General features: G+C 36.9%; 1 protein-coding gene across 1 annotated transcript in view; it reads left to right on the plus strand.

Moving 5' to 3' along the window:
• Positions 1 to 22,506, plus strand: part of LOC105552023 (zinc finger protein 33B) — a 47,859-nt gene extending 25,353 nt beyond the window's left edge. Inside the window, exon 4 of the mRNA XM_011997505.1 lies at positions 20,038 to 22,506. Within this exon, the coding sequence (XP_011852895.1) occupies positions 20,038 to 22,124 (2,087 nt within the window). The 3' untranslated portion in view covers positions 22,125 to 22,506. The remainder of the gene's footprint in view (positions 1 to 20,037) is intronic.
• The last annotated feature ends 680 nt before the right edge of the window (positions 22,507 to 23,186 follow it).

Below are 23,186 nucleotides of genomic sequence, written 5' to 3' on the forward strand. Positions count from 1 at the left end.
TTCTTTCTGAGATGGAGTCTCGCTGTGTCGCCCAGGCTGGAGTGCAGTGGTGCAATCTCGGCTCACTGCAACCTCTGTCTCCTGGGTTCAAGCAGTTCTCTGCCTCAGCCTCCTGAGTAGCTGGGATTACAGGTGCCCACCACCACGCCCAGCTAATTTTTGTATTTTTGGAAGAGATGGGGTTTCACCATGTTGGCCAGGCTAGTTTTGAACTCCTGACCTTGTGATCCACCTGCCTTGGCCTCCCAAAGTGCTGGGATTACAGGTGTGAGCCGCTGCTCCCGGCCTGATGTTGAACATCTTTTTACATACTTGTTGGCTATTTATGTATCTCCTTTGTCTATTTAAAACATTTACTTTATTTCATGACTTACAGAAAAATTGGGGAGATAGTAGAGAGAATTGCCATTTACCCAGTTTCTGCTGTTACTAATATATTAGGACGGTACGTTTGCAACAGCTGTTGAAACAACATTGGTACATGATTATTGACTAAAGTCCATATTTTTATTTAGGGTCTGCTGATTTTTACCTAATGTCCTTCTTTGTTCCAGGATCCTTTCCAGGGCACCATATTACATTTAGTTGTTATGTCTCTTTAGGCTCCTCTTGGCTATGGTGGTTTCCCAGACTTTCCTTGTTTTGGATGACCTTGACAGTTTGGAGGAGTCCTGGTGAGGTATATATAAATCCCGTTTATTGGAATGTCTTATGTTTCTCTCAAGATAAGACTGGGATTATAGGTTTTGGGGAAAAAGGCCACAGTGGTAAAGTACCTTTTTTGTCACATATCAAGCATGCATACTGTCACCATGTTTTATGACTTTTGATGTTGGCCTTAAATGTCTCGGCAAACATACAGTTTGTCCGCTATAAAGTTACATCTTTTTCCTGTTTTCCATATTGTACACATTGGAACAATGTTACTCTGCACAACTCACGCATAAGAAGTGGAGATTTATGAATTTTGTTGCTGTTGTTTTTTAGAGCACTTTCTTTCTTTCACTACAAGATGGTCCAGGCTCATCTTATATATTCCCTTTCTGAAATCAGCCACCATTTGTTCATGTAACCCTGGTTCCTATTATTTGAGAATAGTGTTAGAAACCAAGATAGGGGCTAATGGTGTGCTAGGGTGTGGCCATCTCAGCTGACAGAACAGGGAAATATGCATGTGTATAATCCATGTAATATACTTACTTATAAATAGTTCTACATGTAACCGTCTGTATCTCTCTTAAGCTAAACGTGTGTTTATACTTATACCTTCAACTCTTCATTACCACATGGATTGTTCTAACTTTCTTCCCTTGCTTCACTGTAAATTACCATATCCAACAGTAAGAAATCTGGCTCTAACCATCCATCATCCATTTACTTTCTTTCTTTTTTTTTTTGAGGTGGAGTCTCACTCTCACCCAGGTTGGAGTGCAGTGGTGTGATCTCAGCTCATGGCAACCTCCACCTCCTGAGTTCAAGTATTTCTCCTGCTTCCGCTTCCCAAGTGGCTGGGGCTACAGGTGCTTACCACCATGCCCAGCCAATTTTTGTGTTTTTAGTAGAGATGGAATTTTGCCATGTTTGACAGGCTGGTCTAGAACTCCTGATCTTAGGTAATTCACCCACTTCAGCCTCCCAAAGTGCTGGGATTAAAGATGTGAGCCACCACGCCTGGCATTCCATTTACTGTCATTATTCTTTCCTTGTATACGTGTATAGCACTGTCAGAATTGTTAATCATACCCACGTGGAAAATAATTTTAAAATTTTGTCAACTAAAATACAGTACTTATGTGCAGATTTGCCTTTAGTCTCACAGACTTCTATCTCTTTCCGAAGTAATTAAGGTCAAGACTTCCTCCTGCATTGAAGGGGTTCCTTCATTGATACTATTTTTTTGCGTTTGTAATGCAATTAGATAGTTTTGGTACAGGATGCCTTTATTCCTGGCTTCTCCTGAACCCATGACTTAGGTGAAATGGGTAATTCCTTGAAATACACGAACTACCAAGACTTACATAGAATAAATAAACCATTCAAACAGACCAATATCAGTTAAATAAATTGAATCCATAAAGCTTTCAGAAAAGGAAGAGAAGAAAGAAAGAAAATAAATTATCAGACTTTTTTGGTTTCATTGGTGATTTCTGTGTAACATTTAAGGAAGAAATATACCAGTTCCCCACAGTGTCTTTCAGAAAAGAGATGCAAAGGGAATCTTCCTAACACTTTTTAAAAAGGTTGTTTTTTCTCTTATCCTAAAAGCATGTGAAGACCTTGCAAAGAAGAAAAACCACATGCTAATATCCCTCATGAATATAGATGCAAAAATCCAAATAGAATCCAACATTGTATAAAAATAATTAGATGCCATGACCACTCAAGGCTGATCACAGTTTGAAAATCAATTAATGTGGCCGGGTGCGGTGGCTTACGCCTGTAATCCCAGCACTTTGGGATGCTGAGGCGGATTGATCACCTGACGTGAGGAGTTGGAGACCAGCCTGGCCAATGTGGTAAAACCCTGTCTCTACTAAAAATACCAAATAAGCTGGGCATGGTAGAGTGCGCCTGTATTCCCAGCTCCTCTGAAGGCTGAGGCAGAATTGCTTAGAACCGGGAATGCAGAGGTTGCAGTGAGCTGAGATTGCACCACTGCATTTCAGCCTGGTCAACAGAGCAAGACTGTCTCAAACAAACAAACAAAAAAATCAGTTTATGTAACCTGCCACATCAACAGGCTACAGAAGAAAACCATATCATGTCAATTGATGGACAAGAAGCATTTGATAAAATCCAACACCCATTCACGATAAAACTGAGCACAATAGGAATAGAGAGGAACTTCCTCAACTGGATAAAAAAAAAAAATCTACAAAAAAACTATTACTAAGATCATAATGGTGAGACATTGGGTACTTTCTCCCTAAGATAAGGAAACAAGATGTCCTGTCTCCTTACTCTTACTCAACATCTCATTGGAAATTGTAGGTAATGCCGTAAGACAACAAAATAAGAGGCATACAGATGGACAAGGAAGAAATAAAACTTTCTTTGTTCGTGCAGCCATGATTGCCTAAGGAGGAAATTCTAAAGAACTCCCAAAACTATTAAGTCTTTATAGCAAAGTTGAAGGATAGAAGCTTAATATAGAAAAATCGGTTCCTTTTTTCATTATGTAGTCATGTTATTTGTCCTTTTATTGTTGAATTGTAAGAGTTTTTTACATACTCTGTGTACCAGTCGCAAATTACATGTTATTAGCCAATGTTTTTCTCCCATTTGTGGGTTGTCATTTTATTGTCTTTGTACTTGATAGCAAAATAATTTTTCATTCCATGAAGTCTAATTTGTTTTTTCTTCTGTTGCTTGTATTTTTGGTACGTTATCTAAAAGGGCTTTGTCTATCCCCAGGGCATGAAGATCCACTCCTGTATTTTCTTTAAGTAATGGCTTTTAAATGTAGACCTGTGATCCATTTTCAATTAGTTTTTGGATATGGTGTGAGGAAAGGAATAATTTTGATTGTTTTGCATACAAATATTCAGTTGTCTCAGCATCATGTCTTGAAAAGGTGATTTTTCTTTTTTCTTTTTTTTTTTTGAGACAGAATGTCACTCTGTTGCCCAGGCTAGAGTGCAGTGGCGTGATCTTGGCTCACTGCAACCTCCGTCCTCTAGGTTCAAGCAATTCTCCTGCCTCTGCCTCCTGAGTAGCTGGGATTACAGTCATGCACCACCACGCTTGGCCAATTTTTTTGTATTTTTAGTAGAGATGGGGTTTCACCATATTGGCCAGGCTGGTCTCAAACTCCTGACCTTGTGATCTGCCCGCCTCACCCTCCCAACATGCTAGGATTCAGGCATGAGCTACCACGCTCAGCCGAGAAGGTGATTTTTCAACATTAAATTGTCTTGGCATCATTGTTGAAAACTAACTGAACATAATATATAGTAGTGTTTATTTATGAATTCTCAATTTTATTTCACATTTACCTCTATGCCAGTATCATACCATCTTGATTATTGTAATTTTGTAGCAAATTTTCAAATTGAGAAGTGTATGTCTTCTAACTTTCTATTTTTTTTTTTTTTAAAGATAGTTGTGATTATATTCAGTTCCCTAAATTTCCACATGAAATTTTAGACCAGCTTGTTAGTTTCTTCAAAAAGGCAGATGGGATTTTGGTAGGGATTGTGTTGAATTTAGATATTAATTTGGCAGTTATTGCCATCTTAACCATATGAACACTATTCAGTGCCTTTCCATTTACTTAGGCTGTCTTTAATTTCTTCCATCATTGTTTTGTGGTTTTCAGACTATAAGCTCTGTATTTCTTTGATTACAGTTATAAGTATTTTATTCTTTTTGATGCTATTGTAAATGGAATTTATTTGTTTGTTTGTTTATTTGTTTATTTTTTGAGACAGAGTTTTGCTCTTACTGCCCAGGGTGGAGTTCATTGTCACGATCTCGGCTCACTGTAACCTCTGCTTCTGGGATTCAAGCGATTCTGCTGTCTCAGCCTCCCAAGTAGCTGGGACTATAGGCACATGCCACCATGCCTGGCTAACTTTTTTGTATTTTTAGTAGAGATGGGGTTTCACCATGTTGGCCAGGCTGGTCTCAACCACCTGACGTCAGGTGATCCACCCACCTCGGCATCCCAAAGTGCTGGGATTACAGGCTTGAGCCATTATGCCCCGCTGGAATTCTGTTTAAAATTTTATTTATGATTTGTTTGTTGTTAGTGAACCTGCACCCTGCAACATTGTTGAACTTTTATTAGTTTTAATATTGTTTTAGCAGATTCTTTAAGATTTTCTATATGCACGAGGAGTCAACTGCAAATACAGATAGTTTCACTTTTTTTTTTTTTCAGTCTGAATTCCCATTCCCCTTGCTTTTCTTGACTAGAATCTCGTGTGTGATGTGTAACCAGCAAGAGGACATTCTTGTCTTTTTTTTGTTCTTAGAGTAAAATCATTGTACCTTTCATTATTTAGTGTGATGTTAGTGGTGGAATTTTTGTAGATGCCTTTAATCAGGCTGAGGAAGTTTAACTCTATTCCTGGTTTGCTGATTGTTTTTATAGAGAAGATGGGCATTGGATTGGGTTAAATGCTTTTTCTCTATACCGAGATGATCATGTGGTTATTGTTTCTTTTCTACTTAACGTGGTGTATTAATTGATTTTCAAATGATAAACCAAACTTGCATTACTAGGATAAATCCCACTTGATCACTGTATGTAATCCTTTTTATATACTATTATATGAAATTTGCTAGTATTTTGTTGAGGATTTATAGGTCTGTAATCATGACACATGGATCTGTAGTTTTTTTCATGTCTGATTTTGGTACCAGGGTAGTATTGGGATCATAGAATGAGCTGGCAAGTGTTTCTTATTTTTTTTGGAGTTTTTGAGTAATTGATAATTCTTTTTAAATGTTTGATAAAATTCTCCATTGAACCCATATGGATCTGTGTTTTGTTTTTGTTTTTGTAGTGGGAAGTTTTCTTGTCTGTTTTTTGTCTTGAGACAGGGTCTCACTATATTGCCCAGGCTGGAGTACAGTGGTGCAGTCACGGCTCACTGCAGCCTGACTTCCCAGGCTCAGGCAATTTTCCCACCTCAGCCTCCCAAGTAGCTGGGACTACAGGCATATGCCACCACACCCAGCTAATTTTTTGTATGTTTTTTTGGAGAGATGGGGTTTCACCATGTTGCCTGGGCTGGTCTCAAACTCCTGAGTTCAAGTGATCCGCCTGCCTTGGCCTCCCAAAGTGGTGGGATTACAGGCATGAGCCACTGCATCCCATCTGTAATGAGGAGTTTTAAATTTACAACTTCACTCTTTTTACTTGCATAGGTCATTTCAGATTTTTCTTTTTCTTCTTGAGTTGGTTTTAGTCGTTTTTGTTTTATGGATATTTCCATTTTGTTGAAGTTAATTTGTTGGCATACATTGTTCCTACCATTCTTTGTAATTATTTTTAGTTCTGTAAGAGTACTAGTAATAAATACATTGTTAATCTCTACGTTTAGTAATTTGAATCTTTTTTTTTTTTTTTTTTTCAATGTCAGTCTAGTTAGAGGTTTGTATATTTTGTTGATCTTTTCCGGGAATCAGCTATTGTTTTTCTGTTCTCTAATTCATTAATTTTTACTCTATAATCTTTATGCTTTCCTGCCTTCTGCTTGCTTTGGGTTTGTATTGCTGCTCCTATCCAGTGTTTTAAGGTGGAAAATTATTAATTTGAGATCTTTTTTAATATGGTTATTACAGATACAAATCTCTCTCTAAGCATTGCTTTATCTGTGTTCCATAAGCTTGAATATGTCTTCATTTTTATCTTAAAGCATTTTTTAAAATTTCCCTTCTTATTGCTTGACTCTTTTTTTTTTAACTTTGGAATGTGTTATATAACTTGTGCACATTTGTGCATTCTCAAAATTCCTTTGTCTTACTGATTTGTAATTTCCACTGTGGTCAGAGAATCATTTTAAATTTATTCTGCGGAATGTTTCATGTGTACTTTTGAAGAATACCTTACTCCATTGTTTTTGAGTGGAATGTTCTGTCTACATCTCATAGATCTGGTTTGCTTTAGAGTGTCCTCTATATTTTCTGTTTCCATGTTTATATTGTGCCCAGTTGTCCTAACTATTATTGAAAATGGGGTATTACAGTTTGCAGTTAGTATCGCAGACTTGTGTATTTTTTAATTCTGTCAGTTTTTGCTACACATGCTTTGAGGCTCTGTTAGTAGTACATATGCTTAGAATTGTTATGTCTTCTTTATTGATTGATGCTTTTATTGTTATTTTAATAAAATTCCCCTCTTTATCCCTAGTAAAATTTTTGTATTGAAGTGTATTTTGTGTGATATTAGGATAGCTACTCCAGCCTTATAGGTGCCATGTGCCTAATATATCTTTTTCTGTTTTCAAATTTTCAATCTCTTATAGACAGCACATGTTTGGATTTTCACACTTCCGACAACCTGAGAATTATTGCTTTTTGATTGGATTTTCAAATCATTCCCTTTTTCCTGTTGTTATTGCTATACAGATGGTTCCTGACTTACAGTGGTTTGACTTATGATTTTTTTAACTTTTCAATGAGTTTATTGGGTTGAAACCCCTTTGTATGTTCAGGATTTACGAAGGTTCAACTTATATTTTTTCTAAGTTTACTAGAATGTATTCCCATTTTAAGTGGAAAAACAGTATTTTCAACTAATTTGACTATTATCAGGATGTAACTTGATTGTAAGTCAAGGAGCATCTGTAGTTGGATTTACTTCTGCCATTTTTGTTTTCGGTCTTGTACTTTTTTGATACTCTATTCCTTTTACTTCTGCTTTCTTTTACATGACTTGAGTATATTTTATTTTATTATTTTTATAGGTTTTGAGAGTACAAGTGCAGTTTTGTTACCCAGACATGTCACACAGAGGTGAAGTCTGGGCTTTTAGTGTGGCCATCAGCAGAATAGTATACATTGCAGCCATCAAGTAATTTCTTATCCTTCACCCTCCTCCTCACCCCTCCAAGTCTCCAGTGTCTCTCATTCCACTCTGTATGTTTATGTGTACATAACATGAAATGAATATATTTTAGTATAACGTTTTAATTTTTAAAATTACTGTGTCCCTTTGAAAATTTATTTACGTAGTGGTTGCTCTAGAACTTACCTAATAAATCTTACCTTATCGAAATCTACTTCAGATTTCTACTACCTTAACTCTAGTAAAATACAGAAACAGTACTTATATATAGCTCTATTTCCTCTTCTCCATTTGTTATTTTTATATGTAGTACATATATATTTAAAATCCAACAATATATTGTTATACAGGCTGATCATCCCAAATCCGAAAATCTCAAATGCTCCAAAATCTGAAACTGAGTGCCAGCAGGCTCAACATGCTCAAAGGAAATGCTTGTTGGAGTAATTCAGATTTTAGATTTCTGGATTTGGGAAGCTCAACCAGTAAGTATAATGTAAACATTCCAAAATTTGGAAAAAATCCAAAGTCAGAAACACTTTTGATGCCAAGCATTTCAGATAAAGGATACTCAACCTGTAATTGTTACTTTATGTCATTTGATGTCTTTTCTTTTTTTTCTTTTTAAACTTTAAGTTCTGTGATACATGTGCAGGACTTGGAGGTTTGTTGCATAGATATATGTGTGCCATGGTGGTTGACCCATCCTCTTAAGTTTCCTCCCCTCGCCCCCAACCCCTCAACAGGCCCCAGTGTGTGCTGTTCCCTTCCCTGTGTTCATGTGTTGATGCCTTTTAAAGAAGCTGAAAGAAAGATAGGGAGTATCTATCCATAGAGTTTGTTATACTAACCTTCTTATTCATCATTTCTGCTTTAATTCATTTGTTTGTGTGGATTCTGAGTTACCATCTAGGGTAATTTCCTTACTCTAGCACAGATTTGTTCCTCTGTCTGTTTTTTTTTTCCCCCTGAGATGGAGTCTCGCTTTGTTGCCCAGACTGGAGTGCAGTGGCATGATCTGGGCTCACTGTAACCTCCGTCTACTGGGTTCAAGCGATTCTCCTGTCTCAGCCTCCTGAGTAGCTGGGATTACGGGCATGCGCCAACACACCCAGCTAATTTTTGTGTTTTCAGTAGAGACATGGTTTTGCCATGTTAGCCAGTCTGGTCTCTAACTCCTGACCACAGGTGATCTGCCTACCTGGGCCTCCTAAAGTGCTGAGATTACAGGCGTGAGCCACCACACCCAGCCACTCTGTTTATTTTTTTGCTTTATTCTTTTTTTTTTTTTTTGCTTTATTATTTGTTTCCTTGTTTATAAATGTATTTATTTATTTTTGAAACAGAGTCTCTCTGAGTCATTGTGAGGCTAGAGTGCAGTGGTAGGATCGCAGCTTATTGCAGCCTCAGCCTCCTGGACTCAAACAATACTCCCACCTCAGCCTCCTGAGTAGCTGAGACTATACGTGTGTGCCACTATGCCCGGCTAATTAAACCAATTTTATTTTTTAGAGATGGGGTCTCAGTATGTTGTCTAAGCTGATCTTGAACTCCTGGGCTTAACTGATCTCCTGCTTCAGCCTCCCAAAGTGTTGGGATTACTGGCGTGAGCCACCGTGCCTGGCCTGCCTTATTGTTAAATATATTGCATTTCTATATGTTATAGGTCCAACAATGCAGTTATAAACATTGACTTATACATATTTGCTTATTAAATTGGGTAGGAAAAGAAAGAAAAATGTGCCTTTTTTACTCTCTCGTATCATTGCCTTTACCCACAATAATTGTGGATTTGAACTAGTGTTTGGAATCACTTGTTTTCACCCTAAAGAACTTCTTTTCTTTCTTTTATGGTTAGTCTACTAGCAGTGGATTCTGAAGTTTTTTTGGTTTCTATTTGTTTTTTAATTTGAGGATTTTAAATTTTCACCCTCCGTTTTGCAAATAGTTCTGCTATTTTAGGGGACAGGTTATTAAAAAAAATTTTTTTTCAGTACACTGATTATGTCACCCTGCCTCCTTCTGGCCTTTACTGCCTCTGATGACAAGCCATATGTTAATCTTAGGACATTCCCTTGCATGTGAGGAATTGTATTTCTCTTGATGCTTTCAAGATTTTCTCTTCATCAACAGATTTGCAAGTTTTTGGCGTCTTTTTTTTTTTTTTTTTTAAATAATGGAAAAGTTCACGAACTTGTGTGTCATTCTTGTGTAGCTGCTGTGCTAATCTTCTTGGTATTGTTCCAGTTTTAGTATATGTGTTACAAAGTGAGCATAGCCATTCATTTGTTTGAATATTTTTTCTGCTACTTGATTATTTCTCCACTCCTTCTGGTACTTCTGTTATGAATATATTGGTGTAGTTAATGGTGTTCCTCATTTTTTTGAGGGCTTCTTCATTTTTCATCACTCTTATTTCTCTCTCTTCTTTAGATTACTTAATCTCTATTGAGCCATCTTCAAGTTTACTGATTATTTTGCCAGCTACAACCTTTTTTTTCTATTTTTTTCTTTTTTGAGATGAAGTTTTGCCCTTTTTGCCCAGGCTGCAGTGCAGTGGCACTATCTTGGCTCACTATAACCTCCGCCTCCCGGGTTCAAGCAATTCTCTTGCCTCAGCCTCCAGAGTAGCTGGGATTACAGGCACGTGAGCTACCATGCTCAATTTTTTTGTATTTTTAGTAGAGATGGGGTTTCACCATGTTGGTTAGGCTGGTCTCGAACTCCTGACCTCAGGTGATTTGCCTGCCTCGGCCTCCCAAAGTGCTGGGATTACATGCGTGAGCCACCCCACCCAGCCCAATCTTTTGGTGAGTCATTCTAGTGAGTTTTCCATTGCAGTTATAATATTTGAATCCAGAATTTTCATTGTATTCTTTTCTGTCTTCTTACTGATATTTTTCTGTTTCATGAGGCATCATCATACCTCCCTTTTCTGAGTAGTGTTTCTTTGTGAGCATATTTGTTTTCATTTTTATTTTTATTTTTTATTTTGATGTGGTCTCGCTCTGTCTCCCAGGCTGGAGTTCAGAGGCATGATCTCAGCTCACTGCAACCTCTGCCTCCCAGGAAGCCATTCTCTTACCTCAGCCTCCAGAGTAACTGGGATTACAAGTGCCTGCTACCACACCCAGCTAATTTTTGTATTTTTAGTAGAGACAGGGTTTCACCATGTTGGCCAGGTTGGTCTTGAACTCCTGACCTCAAGTGACCTACCTGCCTCGACCTCCCAAAGTACTGGGATTACAGGTGTGAGCCACTGTGCCCGGCCTGAACATATTTATAATAGCTGCTTTGAGGTCAGCTAAGTCTGATATCCAGATCTTCTCAAGGGCAGTTGCTATTGCCTACCGTTTTTCCTGTATATAGGTGACAGTCTCCCGTTTGTTTGTATGTCTTGTAATTTTTTTGTTGAAGAATAGACATTTTAGAGAATACTTTGTGCTTTCTCTAGATAGTGGTTCTTCTATTCTCTCTAGGCTTGTTGTTGTTTCTTATTAGGTGACTTGACTGTACTATTTGAGAGAAGCTTTTTCACTCCCATTGGGTTCTCACTGATATTGCTTGTCAGAGGGCTCCTCCTTAGAAATGCACACTGTCTTTAGGATGGCAGTGGTGTTAACAGTGCTGTCTTTGAGTGTCTCTTTCTGTGATGGCTGTGTTAGCCTGTCTGCCTCTGTTGGTGTTACACTTTGCTGATAGCCTCTCCTGATTGCTGACATACTGCTCTGTTGTTTTCAACACTGTTTTGGACCATAATGTTGCTCTTAGTTTGCTCTTGTTAAATTTGGGTTCTTTCTAGAGGGTTGTCTTTGAGGCTTTGAGTTTGCTTTTTATGTTGCCATTCTGAAAGTCACCTCCTAGAAAACATAAATTTAAAAATCATTACTGTGGAGAATCTGTGTATGCATTTGTGTGAGTGTCTCTGGTAGATAGGAACACATCTAATTGCCCTGGATGTCTCCTCTTAGCCGTCTCTTTCCCTTGCTCTCTCCAGTAAACTTTCAGTTGGTCTGTAGTTTAGCTTATTTCTGTCGTAGAACTGCCACCCTCTTCTTAATTGGTTATCATTGAATTTCCATCCTTTTTGAGGGTGACCTCAGGCTTGCACTCACCCACACTCTGTTCTGAACAAAGTGAGTTTTCTGGAGGAGAGTTTTGGAACTCTCTGTCCTGTCCTGACAGCTGGCCCTAGGTGAAAGTCCTGCTCCATTATTTGGGATCTGGAGGCTACAGCAGTGTTTTGCTTTTCTCTGATGGATGACACTGTACTTAATGATCAGGGATCTGGGTTGGGGCAGTAGTCTCTGGTCTTCTTGGTTTATTTTGGAATCTGTTCTCAATGGGCTAGGTGGGCATTGTACTCCACTCTTCTCAGACTGCCATGACTGGGCTGGATATTTTAATTGGGGTGGTGGAAGAAGCTGGCTCAAGGCCTTTTGGCAGTTCTTTCTTAGAACTTGAAGCTGTGGGGATTGAGAGGTGCTGTTGGCTTGCAAGAGATAGATGCACACAGAGAGAGGTCTGGAGATCTGTAAAGGGGCCTCCATGAATGTTCAGCAAAGTACTAATCAGCTCATGTATATGAGGAAATGAGTGAAATAACTTTTGAAAAGAATCAGAGGTAACAGTACACAGTACTCACATAGGACCTGGAAAAGGACTGATCCTGCCAGCCAGAGTGGAAAAATTCGTAATTCAGAGTACTGGGTAGAGTGTTCAGAAAGATCTTTTCTCCGTGGTGAGGAGTAATGTTCCCCAAACTGAGCACTGCTTCAGATTTGCCTGACGAATCATAAAAGCAAGACCTGAAAGTGTCACATTGTTTCCAAGAGACTTAAGTGCATCATAGAGCAAAGCACAAAATTACTTATTGGAAGCCAAAAGTACCCAGCAGCCAACCAAGTAAAACTCTCAGTCTTCCATCCATTGAAATATTACCAGACTTACAGACATTTGAGAAAACATGAGCTTTCTCAAAGAGACTAACCAGGAAATTGAAATGGACTCAGAATTGCCATAGATAGTAGAATTAACTGATAAGTTCATTGAAAACAGTATTATAATTGGGTTCCATATGTTCTAAAACTTAAGTAGAGACACGAAAGATTTAAAAAAAGAACCCAAATCAGAATTCAGTATAACAGAAAAGATAGAAATCAGATTTCTAGAAATGAAATGAAAACTATAATGCTTGAGATGAAAAATACATGGCCAGCCTTTGGTGTCTCACACCTGTAATCCCTGCACTTTGGGAGGCCAAGGCAGGTGGATCTCCTGAGCTCAGGAGTTTGAGACCAGCCTGGGCAACATGGTGAAACCTCGTCTGTAGCAAAAATGCAACAACAAAAAAATTAGCTGGGTGTGGTGATGCATACCTGTGGTGGTCCTAGCTACTTGGGAGGCTGAGGTGAGAGGATCACTTGAGCCTGGGAGGTGGATGTTTCAGTGAGCCGAGATTGCACTTGTGCACTGCAGCCTGGGTGATGGAGTGAGACCCTGTCTCCCCGCTTCTGAAAAAAGAGTAACACATAGGGCAAGAACTGATGGCAGTTTAAACATTACCGAAGAAAAAGTTTAGTGAACTTGAACACATAGTAATAGAAGCCATTCAAATGAAACAGAGAAAAAGCATATTTGAAAAATAAGCAAGCCCTTGTGCCGGGTGCAGTGGCTCATGCCTGTAATCCCAAAACTTTGGGAGGCCAAGGCGGGTCTATCACGAGGTCTAGAGATCGAGACTATCTTGGCCAACATGGTGAAACCCCGTCTGTACTAAAAATACAAGAATTAGCCGGGCATGGTGGCAGGTGCCTGTAGTCCCAGCTACTCAGGAGGCTGAGGCAGGAGAATCACTTGAACATGGGAGGCGGAGGCTACAGTGAGCCGAGATTGCACCGTTGCACTCCAGCCTGGCAACAGAATGAGACTCTGTCTCAAAAAATAAAAGCAAGCCCCTGTGAGCTTTAGGAGAATTTCAGGTAGTCTCTAACACACATGGAATTGGAGTCTCTAAAAGGAAAGTGGGAAAAGAACAGAAAACAATATTTTAAGAATGATTAAAAAATTTCCAAATGTGATGGGAACCTACCAATCTAAGAAGCTCATCAAACCCTGAGCACAGGAGGCATGAAGAAAACTACACCAAGCCTCATGAATGCTCTAAATCAGTGTTAAAATGAAATCCTCAAAGCAGCCAGAGATGAAGGACATGTTTTATGGAGGAACAAAGGTAAGGATGATAGCAGATTTCTCCTTAAATGAGGCAACAGAGAAAATAGTAGAACATTAATTTTAGTTTTAAAAGCAAAAAAACTCAATATAGAGTTGTATACTTGGTAAAAATAGCTATGAGAAACAGTGAAGAAATAAGGACGTTCCAGGTAAACAAAGCTGAAAGATTTCCTCTCCAGCAGACCTGCACCACAAGAGGTGTTCTGATGTCTGATGGAAATCTGGATCTACCCAGGGGGATGAAGAACAGGAAATGTTGACTACTTGGATATGTATACAAGATATTTTTCTTTATGTAAATCTCTAAAAGATACTGACTTTGTACAAAAATAACATCAAATGTATTGTGGGGTTTATAACATATTTAAAATATATGACAATCACAGCCTAAAAAGGCTATGAAAAGGAAGTAAAGTATATACTATTGGAAGATTCATATATGTACTATTACTGAAAAGTACACTGACTAAAGGTTTTATAAACATCGATGATGACAGAAAATATAAATGGTCTAAAACACCCCATTTAAAGGCAGAGATTTCTGGATAAGATAAATAAAAATAAGATCCAGTCATGCTGCCTATAAAGGCAACATGTTAAATTCAGAGACAAATAGATAAACAAAAAGAATGGGAAAAGATATAGAATGGTAAAATTATTCACAAGGCTGCAGTGCTCTGACAGCCAGATGAAGTAGCTTTCAGAGCCAGGAATACCAGTGATAAAGTTTTTTTCCTATTGATAGAGATCAGTCTATCAAGAGGATTTAACAATCCTAAACTTAGGTTAGTTACAGATTTGCAAAATATTTGAAGCAAAATCTGATAGACGTGGAAGGATAAATAGATCCATAGTTATAATCAGAGGTTTTAGCATCCTTTTAATAATTGATAAAACAGGAAATGAAAAAGGAGCAAAGATATAATAGACTTAACCCTAAATAACTTGACATTTATAAAATATCTTCTGCACCCTCCTCCCCAAATAAAACAGTGGAATATACATTCTTTCCAAGGGCAGATTAATGAATATATTTACAAGGGTAGATCACATTCTTGATTATAAAACAAACCTTAATAAATGTAAAAGGATTGAAGTCATGTATTTTCTCCCACCATAAGTGGTTTAAATTTAGTTAAATTAAAAATCAGTAACAGAAGTATCTAAAAAATCCCTAATAGTTGGAAACTGAATATACTTCTACATAATGGATGCCTCAAAGAAGAGTTAGAAGAGGAAATTAGAAAGTATTTTGAACTTTGGGTTAATGAAAACAGAATTTATGGGAAATTTACTTGTAAGAAATTTAGATATAGGAAATATAAAATACATATAATACTCATTGATTTCATTGTTTTCCATTTTGATCCTTACTCCTTTTTTCTACTTACTTTTGAGTTTAATTTACTTTTTTCTAACTTTTTAAGGTGGAAGCACCTGAGGTCATAAATTTGAGATCTTTCTTGTGCAACACAAATAAGCAGTGTGTGCTTATTATGTGCGTATATATCCACTATCTGTAAATGCATATATGAAGTTTCCACAATATGTAAATGCATATATGAAGTTTCTCATATATGGGATATAATGTATTATGTGTAATATATATTAAACATATTATGAAGTTTAACTTGTGTTGAATAAGAAGAAAGGTCTAAATCAATGGTCTCAGCTACTTGCACTTTGAGAATGTAGAAATGAAGACAAATCCATATAGTAGTAGAAGAAAAGAAATAACAAAAAACAAAATGGAGAACAATATAATCTGTAAAAACAGAAAAACAATTGAGAAGATCAGTGAAATCAAAAGCTGTTTCATTAATATCGATAAAATGGATAAACTTCTAGGTGGAACAGGTTATCAATATCAAAAATAAGAATGATGTATCACTGAAATTCTATAGATATTATGAAGGAAGTGAAGGAATACTATACCTGTAAGTTATCAATTTGACGATTTTGATGAAATGAACAGTTTACTCCAAATAAACAGCTACTACTGCTTACTCCAAAACAAATAGATAACCTTTCCACAAAGGTCTCCAGATGCTTCAGTAGTGAATTCCAGCAAACAATTAATAGTACCAATTCTATACAGACTTCTCCAGAAAATTCAAGAAGAGGGAATACTTCCTAAATCATTCTTTGAGTCCAGCATTGCCCTAATAACAAAACCAGACAGAGACATTGCAAGGAAAGAAAGCTGTAGACCTGTGTCCTTCATGAACATAAATTCAAAAACTCTAGGGATTGGAAACCAGTGGTATATAACAAGGTTATTAATACCTCATGACCAAGTGTGGTTAATCCCTGGCAGGCTTTTTCATCATTTGAAAAGCAGTCAGTATAATTCCCTGTGTCTAAGCCAACTTCATGGTTAGGTAACTTGTGCAGTCACATGTTGCTGCACTCTTGTAAGAAGGGATCCTGTACTTCGCTTAGTGCCCTGCTGTTGCCATCTTGAAGTTCTTCACAGTTTTATTTTTGAACTTGTGATTTGTATGTGAAGTTTGATGGACACTGGACTATGTGTGCAAGTAGACAGGATACTTGAGAGGCAGTGCCCTACTAAGCTGTTGGTCTGTGTAGTATGGCCTGGGAGTGTCCTGGAATTGTGTGCAGGTGGCCAAAGCAATGACCTTTGTCTGCACTGGTTGTAGCAGCAGCAAACTCACAAACAGTTGCACCCCAAAGAGGACCCACAGTGTGAGGCCGGCTTGCTTGTCTCTCCCCTAAGTCTGTCCCTCTGACATTCTTAGGAAATACTAATTTTCTGGGCTGAGTACTGGGACAGTAACCTCCAGCTTTGAGGCAGTCATCATTGTCAGTAAAGTATTAGAAAATAAAAGCATACTTGTGGACATTGTGTTAAGGGACACTAGGCAGTTACTAGAATTCTTTGGAGTGCAGATTCTCTGGTCTTAAGAACTGCTGCAACATTGCAAAGCAAATATCCACGGGCTTAGAAATAGGAATTTCATTTGATGGGAGAGAACATTATTTTTGTATGAAATTTTGGTTGAAACAAATCAGTTTTAAAAATAGGCTTTTTTTGCATTTGAAAATACAGCAATACACTGCATAAACAGGTGTTTCCAATTATATGCAAATCATGAAGCCATTTTTGGTTTCTTATACAAGATGTAGGAAATGTCAGAGGAAACATTAAAATGCCATTGTATAAATTTACATGTAAAATTGAATTCAGTTTTGTACAAAACTAATGTTCATGAAGAATTTCAGAGAGCTGCTACTCCAGTCTTTGTCTATATTTACCAAAACTTGTATTTTTTTAACTTTTATTGTATAATAATGTATCAGAAATCAGAAATTTAGCCCATATTGCCACAACGTATAAAGAACCAACAGGTCCCTAATGATTGCATCAGCTGAAAAAATCAACCTTCTCAAATAAAAAATAGCAAAAATTACTTATCTTGCATTTGCCAAGAATATATATTACTTTCAATTACATATTGAAAATGAAGTTGCTAAAAATATAAATTTTGATGACTTAATAAATGAATTTGCAAAAAGAGTGCCAGAAAATCTAATGATCAGTCAAGATATATTAACAAACTATTAGTAATTGTTGTATTATTTAAAGTTATTACAACAAAACTTTTTTGTGATTGTAAATTTATGTTGTTTTGTATTACTATTATACCTGTATTTTACAAGTAATAAAATATATTAAAAGAAAAAAACATAATTTATTTTACTTTTTACTATACTTCTTTTTATACATTCTGAGTAACCTCACATTTTTATTTTCCACTGGCCCCATCAATTATGTAGTCATCTCTGCCCTGTATTAAAAAGAAAAATATAGGAAAAAAGTCAAACCCATATGACCATTTCAGTATAAGCGGAGAAAACATTTGACAAAATTTAGCATCCATTTCTAATTAAAACTCTCAAATGAAGAATAGAAGATAACTTTCTTTAATCTGATAAAAGTCATCTATAGAAAATGTACAATTGACATTGTATATAATTGTGAAAAACGGTATGATTTCTTTTCAATATCAGGAACATGACAAGGATGTCCACTCATACTTGATAGTGTAATATATACTACCTAGTATAACCAAGGAAGAAAAAGAAAGGAGACTAGAGTGGAAAAGAAATAGAAATGTCTTTATTCACAAAAGATATGATTATCTATGTAGGAAATCTAATGGAGTCTCCCAAGATATGGGAAAAAGAATGACGAATTATTAAGTGTAGCTAGGTGGCAGGAGAAAAATATGTAAAAATGAATTTTACTTATATATATTAGCAATGATCAATTGGAAATTGAAACTTTTGAAAGTTCTATTTGCAATAGTATCTAAAATATTTTTTTGAATAGCTATGTCTGGCAAAAGATATGAAAGGCCACACTGGAAACAATCCACTGCAGAGAGAAATTGAAGACCTAAACAAGTGGAACTCCCTGCTTATGTCAGAAAGCTCAATATTGCTGACATGTTTTGTTGTTAAAATGATTTATAGATTTAAAATAATATTTGGCAGGATTTCTTGTAGTAATTGAGTACATAATTCTAAGCCTTATGTGGAAATACACGGGAACCAGAATAACTAAAACTTCGAAAAATAAAAGCTGACTTATATGGATAGTATTACCTGATTTCAAGACTCATTATCAAAGTAAAAGTTTGCTGAGACTTGGTATTTTTGTCCAGAGTACTTTTTCTTCAATTTCAACATCTAGTAGTGTTATTAAGATATGTTTTAGAGAAAACTGTTGCTGAACAGGTTCATGATGGTTCCTTTGAATATGTGGATCAGGTCTTTTATTTTTGGACAGTTTTCTTAGATTATACTTTTTAATATTAGATTTATTCCATTGTTTTCTTTTTTCTTCTTTAAGGACTGTAATATATATACTATATTATAATTTTATTTATTTAATTGTAGACCAACTTTATCCAGAACTTTCTGATCCCATTTTCTTTTTTCTTACTCTTTTAAAATTATTGCTGCTTCTCTTTTTTCTTGTTTCATTCTCCTTTACAATGCTGTTTATTCAAGTTTCAGTCAAATGTAGTTTCCCCTTTGGCTCTGTTTTAGTTTACTCAGGCTGCTGTAACAAAATGCAACAGACTGGGTAGCTTAAATAAATTTTCTCACAGTTGTGGAGGCTAGAAGTCTAAAGTCAAGGTGCCAGCAGAGTTGGTTTCTGGTGAGGTCTCACTCCTTGGCTTGCAAATGGCATTTTCTTCTGGTGCCCTCACACAGCCTTTTCTCTGTGCATGTGACCAGTGGTTGGGGGTGGCGAGTGGGGGGATAAAGAGAGCTCATGTGTGTGCTTTCCAGTTTCCCCCTCTTCTTATAAGGACACCAATGCCGTTGTATTAGTTTCTTACCCTTATGCCCTCATTTAACCTTAGTTAATCTCCTTAAAGTCCCCATCTTCAAATACAGTCACACTGGAGGTTGGGGTTTTAACCTATACATTTTTTGAGGGGCACAGTTTAGTCCATCACAGATTCCTTAATTAGGAATGTCTTTAATAAGTCTTTAATAAGACTGTAATTCGTCTTATTTTCTGTGATTACTCTGTCCTCTTTACAAATTCATTCCTGAGTTTGATTACCCTTTGCCTCTTTAGTTTGCATACAATCCAAGTCTCTTCTCTTGGATTTCCCAATAGCCTGAGCTTTAATCTGCGTGAACTCAGACATCTTCTGAGTATTTTCCCACTCATAGTGAAACTTTCCCTTTCTGGGAGTAGTTTTGTGTTTCATCCTCTTTGGGCTGTCTGTCTCCTCTATTCCATGTGATCACCACAGTCTCTGGCTGATTCTCTTTGTAGGTATGGGCTGTCACTTTTTGCTATATTTGAATATCTGTTCCTTAGTGATATTTGAAATTAGTAATATTCTCCATCTCCTAGTTATGCTAAAGTCATGGGTTGTTATAGATAATATTATTTGCTCCACTTATGCTGATGTTTATAGTTCTTGGGGGGATGCATGGAGAAATGCAGATGTAACTAGTTGCTATTATTCTTCTTACATTAGAAACTAGATGTGTACATTCAAATAGTTAAATTCCCCTCTGTTTTTCCACTAGCCTAGGCCCTTTGTTTCTGGTTTTTGTTTTTGTTTTTTCACCCCAAACCCATGACATACAAAAAATATGCACTTGCAGTTATGTTCATCTCTGGAAATTGGCCAAAAAACCAGGTCAGCTACAACATAGGGCATTTGTATAAAGATTTCATTCCCTAAGAAATGTTTCGGTATTTATATGGTAAGATTAATTTTGCTTGTTTCTAGAAGTCTGGACAGCTGATCACCTGAAAGAGAGGAGCCAAGAAAACCAATCTAAACATTTGTGGAAAGTTGTATTCATCAATAATGAAATGCTGACTAAGGAACAAGGTAATGTAATAGGAATACCATTTAACGTGGACATAAGCTCTTTTCCTTCCAGAAAAATGTTCTGTCAGTGTGACTCATGTGGAATGAGTTTCAACACTGTTTCACAATTGGTTATCAGTAAGATGAACTATTTAGGAAAAAAGTCTGATGAATTTAATGCCTTTGGGAAGTTGGTACTCAATACTAAGCATGATGAAACTTATACTCGAGAGAAAAATGAAGTTTTGAAAAATAGGAACACTCTGAGTCATCATGAGAACACTTTGCAGCATGAGAAGATTCAAACTTTAGAGCACAATTTTGAATACAGTATATGTCAGGAAACCCTCCTTGAAAAGGCAGTATTCAATACACGGAAGAGAGAGAATGCAGAAGAGAATAACTGTGAATATAATGAATTTGGGAGAACTTCCTGTGATGGTTCATCCCTCTTGTTCCATCAGATACCTCCATCAAAGGACAATCACTATGAATTTAGTGATTGTAAGAAGTTCTTATGTGTGAAGTCCACCCTTTGTAAACATCATGGGTTACCTATGAAACACTATGATTGTGGTGAAAGTGGGAATAATTTCAGGAGGAAATTGTGTCTGTCACAGCTTCAGAAAGGTGATAAAGGAGAGAAACACTTTGAGTGTAGTGAATGTGGGAAAGCTTTCTGGGAGAAGTCACATCTCACTCGACATCAGAGGGTGCACACAGGAGAGAAACGTTTTCAATGTAATGAATGTGGAAAAATGTTCTGGGAGAAGTCAAACCTCACTAAACATCAGAGATCACACACAGGGGAGAAACCTTTTGAATGCAATGAATGTGGGAAAGCCTTTAGCCATAAGTCAGCTCTCACATTACACCAGAGAACACATACAGGGGAGAAACCCTATCAGTGTAACGCGTGTGGGAAAACTTTTTACCAGAAATCTGATCTCACTAAACATCAGAGAACACACACAGGGCTGAAACCCTATGAATGTTATGAATGTGGAAAATCCTTCTGTATGAATTCGCACCTTACAGTACACCAGAGAACTCATACAGGTGAGAAACCTTTTGAATGTCTTGAGTGTGGGAAATCCTTTTGTCAAAAGTCACATCTTACACAGCATCAGAGAACTCACATAGGAGATAAACCTTATGAATGTAATGCATGTGGGAAAACTTTCTACCACAAGTCATTGCTCACCAGGCATCAGATAATTCATACAGGATTGAAACCTTATGAATGTTATGAATGTGGGAAAACCTTCTGCTTGAAGTCAGACCTAACAGTACATCAGAGAACGCACACAGGTGAGAAACCCTTTGCATGTCCTGAATGTGGGAAATTCTTTAGCCATAAGTCAACCCTCTCTCAACATTATAGAACACACACAGGGGAGAAACCCTACGAATGTCATGAATGTGGAAAAATCTTTTACAATAAATCATACCTAACTAAACATAATAGAACACATACAGGGGAGAAACCCTATGAATGTAATGAATGTGGGAAAACCTTCTGCCAGAAGTCACAACTCACTCAGCATCAGAGAATTCACATAGGGGAGAAACCCTATGAATGTAATGAGTGTGGAAAAGCTTTCTGCCATAAGTCAGCTCTCATTGTACATCAGAGAACCCATACACAAGAAAAGCCCTATAAATGTAACGAATGTGGAAAATCTTTCTGTGTGAAGTCAGGACTTATTTTACATGAGAGAAAGCACACGGGGGAGAAACCTTATGAATGCAGTGAATGTGGGAAATCCTTCAGTCACAAATCATCACTCACAGTACATCACAGGGCTCACACAGGAGAGAAATCTTGTCAATGTAATGAATGTGGAAAAATCTTTTACCGTAAATCAGACCTTGCTAAACATCAGAGATCACATACAGGGGAAAAGCCCTATGAATGTAACACATGCAGAAAAACTTTCTCTCAAAAGTCAAATCTCATTGTACATCAGAGAACACACATAGGAGAAAAACCTTATGAATGAAATGGATATTAGAAATTTCCAGCCACAAGTGAGCCTCCATAATGCCTCAGATTATTCACACTGTGGAGAAAGCCCTGTTGACATCCTGAATGTTCAGTAATTATCCACAAACTCGCCTTATGTTACTCCAAAGTAACAGTAGGGGATAAACCCAAGACTACAACAATTATAGGACAGCTTTTGTTAGGAAGTGATATTCTGTTGAATATTAGATGATTAATACTGGCATAAAACCTCATAGATTTTTTTGAATTTGTGAAAGTTTTTGGCAAAAATACAAACAAGATTATGTTTGAGTTTGCATCGAGGAGAAAATTGTCAATTTAAGAAATCTGAAGTGAAAATTTTGCTTAGAAACACAATATGACAAATTCTGTTTTGAGTTTGATGCCATAATAGTTTTTTGGGCACCTAACAATAATTTTTAGATGTATATTGTGGAACGTAAAACTTTTAAGAACTTAAAAAAAGTAATAATTAAAATAACCTCACAAGAAGTTGTAATGAGTACAGAGAATTCCCATGTGCACTTCACCAAACTTCCTCTAAGGATAATATACAATCATAGTATATGGTCAAGTCCAAGAAATCGATGTTACCTTGCTAGTAGATACAGACTTAACTCAGATTTTACTATGGTTTGTGTGCACCGTGTGTGTTTATGTGTGTGTGATTATATGAAACTTTTACCACTTTTACATTTGAGTAACCATCAACACAATTGGTTTACAGAACTGAAAAGGAATCTGAGATCTGTATTGTATCAGGATTACAAAGGAATCAGAATTTAGCCTTAAGTAGTTAGTTCCCTTGTTGTGTTAATAACCACATCCTTTCTGCAACCTTATCCCTTGCACCCACTTGAGTGTGAAGCTTCTTTTAAAGCATAAATTGAATAATTAGAGCAATAGCATTAACACATCTGTGAATTATCCCTGAAGTTCATAGGACTTACATATGTACAAGTGGTATGTGATATAAATCGTTTCATACGCATAGTGGAAGTAACCTAATTGTGAATAGGAAGTAGGTATCCTAATTTAGTAGTGGTTACATCATCAG

Source organism: Mandrillus leucophaeus, unplaced genomic scaffold (assembly GCF_000951045.1).
Source record: "Mandrillus leucophaeus isolate KB7577 unplaced genomic scaffold, Mleu.le_1.0 Scaffold1145, whole genome shotgun sequence".
Taxonomy (NCBI): domain Eukaryota; kingdom Metazoa; phylum Chordata; class Mammalia; order Primates; family Cercopithecidae; genus Mandrillus; species Mandrillus leucophaeus.